Raw genomic sequence first — 9,316 nt, forward strand, 5'->3', positions numbered from 1 at the left:
CAATTAAGGATGGAAGCAAAGCTATATTTATAACATTATTTTGAAAAGCCTTTATAAGAATATGATTTTCACATTATTTAAGGTTAGTATATTAAATGTTTTCAACATGTAATTAGATGACATTCTTTTTATAGATATACATAAAGTAAGCATTATTTTTCAAAATGATTTACAGGTTAAACAATATTCTTCTAAGATGCTGTGGATACCAAATACTACAAATCTCATGAAGAATAATTTTTAATACACATATCAAAAAAAGTTATTTAAGTCTGATTTCCTTTTTACAGTCTTTAATTTTCTGATTTCCAGTTTACAAGTGTTTAAAATGGACAAGTATGATTTTACCTCTTAGTAAAAACGTTGATTCAAGATATTTTGATTCAATATATGGCAATAAGTCTCCACATGTTAACCATTAGTATCTTGGTTTTTTTAGTGGGATGTAACACTAACAACCACTACCTACAAAACACATCATTATTTTGGTGGTTTTACAAATCTCTTCTCCACTTGTCAATTCAAAAAAAAAATTCTAAGAATTAGGGCATATGGAAAACTTAATGAAATTGACTTCCAGATTTATAATCTTTCTATTTTATCCTAGAAGAGAACATTAAAAATATGTCATTGCTATAAAAGACCATCTTGTTAATGTTACAAAAGATTGGTGGGAGCAAGAACTGTCACTGATACGTAGAGCTTTGGAGTTATCTCTACAAATTAGGAAAATGTTTAAAGGTAAAAAAAGAAATATAGCAATCCCTAAACCATGTTGATGATGAGTAGCTTAGTCTAAACTAAGTATTTTTCCACTCATAATAATCATCCTCCCCTCAAATGCCTTTTAAAAATATACATTACACAGTACAGTAGCAGAAATCAAGGAGAGCACAGACTATTTTCAAGAACAGAAAAGTCTCTAGCGAAGAAAGGTATCTTATAGTAAAGAGCAGACTTCTTTAGAGACATTAGTCAATTAACTTGCAATTCATTATGAAGATTTTTCTTTCCTCATATGGGGAGAGTCTACTCTATTTGAAGTTGCCACACCGTTTTCTGTTCCTTTTCTAGAAAACCTGCCCTTAGTCCGTTTCTTCTTCACACTTGGGGCCTGAAGAGGAGCATCTTCTTCCATCCACCTCTGAAGCTGATCATTAAATAAATTCCATGTTATGTATGCTTGGATAGTGCAGCTGGATGATAGAACAGCAATCTTAGCTGCCAACACGTTCACATCTTCGGTACTGCCATCCGAATTCCCATTCTGCCCTCCAGCCAGGTGAAAACCAACAGTGATCACAGAAACAATTAAAGTCACGAGTCGACCCAAAATAAACACAATGGCCCACAGAGAAAACTCTTTCTGGTATTTTTCATCGCTAAAATAAAACAGGTCGCAAAAGTGGGAAAGGAATTCCACAAAATAATGCATCATCAAAAGAAGAAGTCCCAGGTGATTCAAGTACAAGAGGTAAGCTCCCGCAATGTGAAAGAGGTGAAGACCAACGTAGACAACTTGCTGGGAGAGATCTTGAGGTTTGATTCTCTGGAAGTAGAGTTCAGGAAAGGCGTGAAACCAGTAAGCCAACTGTGAGATATAGAAAAACTTCATCTGAAATGTCATCATGGTATTGGGATGAGCCCTCCATAAGAGAGACAGGTCTGACAGGCAGTTTTCAGAGAGTAGAATGAATGTGCCCCAAATACAAGAGACAAGGAAGAATACACTAAACTGACCAGATTCGTTAAATTTGCTTTGTTTCGGTTTGGGGAACTGCATTCGCCTGTTAATTCTATCCAAGACATACTCTTGAATAGTGGCGTGAATGATGATTGCCACCAGCATGTAGAAGAACACTGTGGCCAAATCTTTGGCACCATAATGATAAAGGAACTTAGGTGCTGTGGCTCTTTCTTCTGCTTCTTCGGCAGGGAAGGTAACACCGTGCTGGAGAGTAATAAAAACGATCGACACTTCTGCTGTTCCCTCGAACATGAGCCCCAGCACGAAGAACATCCCCACACAGGCGACAAGGTCCGCATGATTCTGCAGGATGAATTCCTGACTCAGGACTGGGGGGTTCTTGGTGCCCTTCTTACGAAATGTCATGGTGGCGCTTCCCAGATACTCACCGACGAGCGGCAGCTGCCTCCCCGTGGCTGCTCCTCAAGGCGCCGCCGCCGCCGCCGCCGCCGCCGCCGCCGCGGCTCCGGGGGCTTCACTCCCCATCCCGGAGCCGGTCCCGGGTCGCTACGGCCACCCAGAAAAAAAAAAAAAAATCAAAGCAGCTGGCCGAGCAGGACTGAGCATGCGCACCAGGGCCGGCGGAGGCAGGGAAGGAAATCGAGCGCCGCGCCCCTACCCGGCGCCAGGCCCGGGGTTGCGAGCGGTGATCTTCCACGTTGATCGGCGCCTCTTTAAATCCGCTGCCACCGTCGAGATGCTCCTAAATGATTTGTCCATAGCATCTTCATTACTGACCGTGACAAAGCAGGACAGAACTCTGCTTGTTCTTCAGCAGCATGATAATGATAAAAACCAGCATAATAATAATGATAGAAGCAAACTCTCCTAGCGCTTAGTATTTACCAGGTGCCTTTACTTTTATAAATGGAAACTTTCTAGAAAACTCAGTGAAGAAAATAGTGTTTTAACCTTTTTTAAAGATTATTTTTATTTTTTCCAAAGGAGAAACTGAGGCACAGAGGTTAAGTGGTATGCCCAAGATCACACAGCTGGGAGGCGTTAGAGCTACGATTTGAATCCAGTGCCTGTGCTCTTGACCATTGTATTCTAGTACCGCTTATTGTAAATCAGTCACACCCGGAAATATTTTGCTAGAGCAGCAACAGAGCGTACTCAAAAATAGTTCCCCGATTGGCAATAATAATTGTGGCAAAAATATTGTCTAGTCAGTAATCAGATTTATTGCATTTTAAAAGATGGGGAGTTGGTTGGAAGGGGAAAACTATCAGTTCACGGAAAGGTCTTTTGGCTGCAAAGCCCACAACTGAATTTCCTCTCTCTAGCAGATAAGAAACTCATGTTTCATTATTATGGTTTTTGCATATAATTTTGCTAAAATTCACATATCAAAAAACAGCTTCTTTTGTAAATGTTAATATCTTCATCTGTTCAAAGTTCATATCAGCCTTCAAATTTGCCTTTGCAGGCAGAGCAGTTTTCTTGTTTCTTCTGTGTTGCATGAGATCATTGTCATTACTGATACAGTTAAGGTTTGAAGCTTGGAATATACATTTCAGAAGAAAAAGTGCTTCATGATTTAAAGAATAAAACCCACTTTAAATTTAGAATGCCTAATTGCCTTTTACCATTGTTTCTCTGTATGCTGTGCACTGACAAAAGATGCAGTCCAACCTGTGTAATGACTTTTAAGATACTGAACAAAATACTCTGATCAATAGACAGTGTGCCTGCATTTCCTGGAAGAGCCAAACAATTGTACATATACAGAATTAGTTTGGAAAGTGCTCTCGGGTTAAGAAGTGTACCTACATATTTTTCTATAGTAAGAATTCTCCATTTCTTGACGGATTCCTTATTGGATAGTCTATTTTTTTTTTTTTTAACAGATCAGCTGCACAGTATTTGGTTTTCTGAGCTGTTACTCAGTTCTTGGCTCTGACAACTCAATTTTGAGTTCTTTTTGAGGTTAACTGAATCAGTGAGGAAGAGGTGCCAAAATGAGGGCATCAAGAAATGAGAAAAAAAAAAAATCAAGCTTGAAGGCACTTGCCAGGGAGGAAACAGTCAAGGAGAAGAGCAGTGGGAATTGTTGAGTTTATTCAAGAAAGTGCAAATTTATATACTTTTTTCAAAATAATCATAATTTCAAATATAGAATTCAGTTTTCTTATAGGCATAGACAATATGACTGTAATCATTTTGTGACATACTAACTAAATATAAAAATAGTTGTGCAATTCCTGAGCTGAGATTTCTGTTTATATTTCTGTTTGACAGTTTTGACAGGCCTTCCAACTCTACCTATGCAAATACGATAGATTTTGCCTCAAAAAAGGAACATATCAAAGTGAACAGAACAAATATTTATGCATAGTCGTGAAATGGTATTTTCTTACCAAAAGGAAAAAAGGCCATTTTCAGCTAGCTTAAAATTATCTCTTAAAGGAAAAAGAACATTCCCCCCCACACACACACTTATTTTTTGAGTAGAGAAACTTCTTCAGCTATCAAATTATATTCTGTAGTCTAAATTATTAATTTAAATTTTATATTAAATACAGTGTATTTGAATTTTAGTTTCATATTTACTATTAACATCATCATAAAAATATAAAAATGTCAAATTTCTAAAATTATTGGAATCTGTAAGGGTATTGTAGTAATATTATATAAAATGCCATTTGCTTTCAATAGTTTTATTGGCACTGTTTGACAAAGAATAAAAAGTATATAACAATGTCTTAAAATTTTGGATACACTATGATTATTATATCATTTAATGTATGGGCGTGTATTCCTATTTTATGCCCTATGCCTGTGGTATTAAATTCAAATGGAGATTTCTGCTTCTGTCCTTAAGAGTAACTCTAATTGAACTTCCACTCCTATTGTAAATAACTGAAAACCTAGACAAATTATATGAAATAACTTTTTTTTTTTTCAGATATTGGAGAATAAAAAAGGAGGGAGAGAAATGAGGAGAGCCCCACAATTTGCCCCGGATTTCTGCCTGGATGCATTTTCCAGTCCATTGTGCAGAGATGGAAGGAGGGTAGGGCAGCCAAGAAGAGCCTCCTGGAGATCTTGCTGAATTGAGGAGAGACAGGAGAAGGTGAGGCGACTGAAGTTTGCTGGGTAGAGGAATTTTGCAGAGAAAGTTAAGTGATTAGAGTGCTTGGGAAATTTGCATAAACATTCCCTAGAGGCTGCCTCTAACATTAAGTCTTGTATGCATAAGGTTAGAATACATGAGGCCAAGCAAAGAACAGTCGGAGAAATGTAAATTAAAAATTTTCAAGATTTCAAACAGGACTAGGAGATTTTGAAGTTTGGAAAAGTCAGAAGGTGGAATCCCCTTGGAACACTTGTGAGATTCTACACTCAGTCAAGGGCCAAGAAAAGCCACAGTCAATAGGAAGGCTACACTTGCCCTAGGGAAAAAGCTAATTAATGTGTGCCTATAGTTTTCAAGAAGCCTTCAAAGGATCAAGGTGCTACGCAAGGAACTGTCCGCCAGAAAAATCCACACCTTGACAATGTGAAATTCACATTGTTTAGCATCTATATCAAATTTATGAAACAAAAGCTAGGTTCAGCTGGGTCTATCAGAATGTCTACATGTGGCCTCTCCATGTGGCGTTGGCATTGTCACAGAGCAGTGGCTATAGGCTCTAAGACTGAGCTTTGTAGTGAAAAAAAAGCTGAAGTTTTGTGGCCTTTTATGACCCAGAATTGGAAGTTATGTCATATAATTTTCATTGTCAAAGCAGGCACAAACCTTTTAACTTCAAGGTGGAGCTGGTTGGAGGCAGGGTAGGGAACACAGACATCACCTCTTAAGAAGAAATGTACCCGGATATTTGTGGCTACGTTTTTAAATAGCCACATCTTTTCTTTTAACAACTCTTCTTTCCTCTCACATAAAATATGCACTGTTTCCTTTCAATGCAAACAAATGTCTCATGCCAATATAGCAACAGGGTCAAGTTTATTATCTAGGAATTTGAAAGCTAAATTAGATCCAGGCATAGAAGGGTTCCTTAGGTCCTTTCCTTTGTTACACTTACTCTTCATTTGAATACTTGTAAAGGAAAGAAACAAGGTATCTGGCTCTCACACACCTAAGGCATAGGAAAAATGCAATAGACACTTACATACAAGAAGTGGGTAAATTGGATGCACACAGAGTCAATGGTCAAAATGAAACAGGAAGAAGAGGGCAGGGCACAACCTTTGAAAGAATTACATAGCCATAGGACATGAAAAAACCTGGTTGGAACCAACTAGGTCCAAGATGGCAGAAGATTTGACTTCCAGTGGACCTTGAGCCTCATCACACTCTCATTGTAATACATTAGCATGGTAAGTGACACTACCAGTGCCATGACAGTTCTGAGGCTAACCATAAAAGGCCAAAAAGTGGGCAGTGGCCCAAATCCTGGAAATCCCCACCCCTTCCCTGAAATAATTGGAATAATCCTCCCACTCATTAGCCTATGAAATTACTCAGCCCATAAAAACTAACCACGCCATATTTCAGGGCTCTCACACTTTCTGAGATGGCCCCACACTCTGTCTCTGGAGTGTGTTTCTCTCTAAATAAATCCACCTATCACTTCGTCTCTCACTGAATTCTTTCTGCAATGAGATATCAAGAACCTCAAATTCACTGGGAACAAATATAATTATGAGGTCTATCTGGGGAAAGTCCCTAGATCTTTGATTTAAACCCAGTCTCTCTTCCTCAGAAATGGTGGAAGATTTTTCTTTTCTTTTTTTTTTTTTTTTGCTCTTTAAAACATGGACTAAATATTACAAGTTATTTGTATTTATTGGTTTGTATATTTTAAAAGATACAAAAAAAAAAAACCAACCCTAGAAGCCAAGTAATGTTAATGTGTTAATGTTAGTCTTTGTCTTTGTGGTATAATATTAATTATAATGTATCAATTATACTATTGGCAATTCAAGGAATTAACATTCCATCAGTGAATTTATAGTGGAACCAAGAGAGGAATGGAAAGATTAGCATCTGAGTATCCTTTACAGAGGACTGCCACATACAGAGCAAAGTATTTTTTTAAATGCTATATTGATTTTGTTATGAGAAACAATTGGTTAAAAAAATCCACAGAAAGCCCCCTTATAATTTAGGTACTATATATTAATACAAATTAGTTATTTCCATTATCTACACAATGTAACATTTTGCATCTGTATTTTATAACTCAGGGGTCCCCAACCTCTGGGCCACGGACTGGTACTGGTCCGTGGCCTGTTAGGAACCAGGCCACACAGCAGGAGGTGAGCGGCGGGTGAGTGAAAGAAGCTTCATCTGTATTTACAGCCGTTCCCCATCGTTCACATTACCATCTGAACTCCACCTCCTGTCAGATCAGTGGCAGAGGCATCAGATTCTCATAGGAGCGTGAACCCTACTGTGAACTGCACATGTGAGGGATCTAGGTTGCGCGTTCCTTACGAAAATCTAATGCCTGATGATCTGAAGTGGAGCTGAGGTGATGCTAGCTCTGGGGAGAGGCTGCAAATACAGATTATGATTAGCAGAGAGGTTTGACTGCACAGAGACCATAACAAATCAATTTCCTGCAGACTCATATCAAAACCCTACCAGTGAGTGGCAAGTGAAAACAATCTCAGGGCTCCCACTGATTCTGCATTATGGTGAGTTGTATAATTACTTCATTATATATTACAATGTAATAATAATAGAAATAAAGTGCACAATAAATGTAATGCACTTGAATCGTCTGGAAACCAGCCACCCTTCCCCCTGGTCCGTGGAAAAATTGTCTTCCATGAAACCAGTTCCTGGTGCCTTCCATGAAACCAGTTCCTGGAAACCAACCAGGTTGGGGACTGCTGTTATAACTTAACATTATTATTTATATGAATAGCTTAGCCAAAAAACTCTTTTAATTGACTTACGTGCCTTTTTAAAACATAACTTCCCCAAAGAGATAAATGGACATCGATTCTGACTTTGTTAAACTAGCAAAGTACGTTAGGAACTTTATAACATAGACATTGCCTCATCTTTCAATATTATTCTATCTCACAATGAAAAAATAATTATATTTGTATACCTCTAACATACCTACCATTTAATAATTTAGATTTGGATAATTCAAGTAATTGAACTGAACATTCAAATGCTAAAATTCAATAGCATTTGAGGAAGCAATATATGTTGGAAGAAAACTACTTCAAAAGATCAAACATGTCACTTTAAATCAATGTTTATAATTAACAATCATAATTGACTGAGATCACCAAACACTTAGTTCCATTAAGCAAAACATAATATGATTTAGCTTATGCATGAAATTACAAAGTCTCTTGAGGTTGAACTGATTCAAACAGTCTTGAATACTTTGATTAGAGAGATTTTTAATATTTAAGTCATTTTTATAACTGATAAGACACAGGCTTTAAAAAAATACAGCAAGGAATATGGTTGAATATTTAATGGAATAAGGAAAAACCTCAATACAACATTTTCAAATTCTGCTATGATGATACTGATGGTAGCATATTCTGATCTTGCTTATTTTGGCAATTATTACAATGTTGATCGATTTAATTTATTCATATAACTCATTATAAAGTCAGTTGTAACTCTCATTCTTCTCAACCTTAGGTTATCAATTTCTAAATAATTTACTTATATAATAAGGACCAATTTGTTTAAAGAAGCTATGACACTGCAGCGTAGTTTTCCATAGTCATAAAAGGAAATAAATGGTTTGAGGACTTGTGTTCAAATCTGTTACTAAAGTTTGCTATGTATAAATCATTTTATATATACAAAATATGGTGGGAAACTAGGCTATAATGTTGATCTTTATTTACTGAATAAACATTTGTTAAGAAACTGCTAAAATGGCCATGAGCATTACACACATATTTGCTCTTGCTGAATTCTGTTTGGTCACAGCACTGTCTGTGGCACTAAGTGACATGGAGGTTTTCTAAGTTCTGGTTAAGACAGAGGGTATGAAAAACCAGTTTTGGTAGGTTGAATTAAAAAGTGAAGTTTGGGGCCTCCCTGGTGGCGCAGTGGTTAAGAGTCCGCCTGCCGATGCAGGGGATACGGGTTCGTGCCCGGTCTGGGAGGATGCCATATGCCGCGGAGCGGCTGGGCCCGTGAGCCATGGCCGCTGGGCCTGCGCATCCGGAGCCTGTGCTCCGCAACGGGAGAGGCCACAACAGTGAGAGGCCCGCATACCGCAAAAAGAAAAAAAAAAAAAAAAAAAAAAGTGAAGTTTGAAGACTGACCTAGTGGTTCTAGGAACAATTAATTACTGACCTCTATCTTACTTATTTTCTCTGGAGATTTTTTAAGTTGTGGATGGTAATTACTTTTAAATTTTTTGAAACTTGTCTCATATACAGGAGCATAAAAGACAAATGAAAACTTGTCTACAACATGTTGTCAAGGGCAAAGAAGACTGTGCACTGTTTATTTCTGACAAGAAAAATGATTTTAATGTCCCTCACACACCATCTTTCTCACAAATTCCCTCCTATAGACTGCATCAATCACTGGATGCCACTTTTGTGGAAGTCATGATCTGTATTCCT

General features: G+C 37.6%; 1 protein-coding gene across 1 annotated transcript; it reads right to left on the reverse strand.

The window, feature by feature from the left end:
• Positions 1-209: 209 nt before the first annotated feature.
• On the reverse strand, positions 210-2,260 carry TRAM1L1 (translocation associated membrane protein 1 like 1). Its single transcript, XM_060088716.1, has one exon. The coding sequence runs from the start codon at positions 2,111-2,113 to the stop codon at positions 995-997; it is 1,119 nt and encodes a 372-aa protein (XP_059944699.1). The 5' UTR covers positions 2,114-2,260; the 3' UTR covers positions 210-994.
• Positions 2,261-9,316: the final 7,056 nt, after the last annotated feature.

This window comes from Mesoplodon densirostris, chromosome 1 (genome assembly GCF_025265405.1).
Source record: "Mesoplodon densirostris isolate mMesDen1 chromosome 1, mMesDen1 primary haplotype, whole genome shotgun sequence".
Taxonomy (NCBI): Eukaryota; Metazoa; Chordata; class Mammalia; order Artiodactyla; family Ziphiidae; genus Mesoplodon; species Mesoplodon densirostris.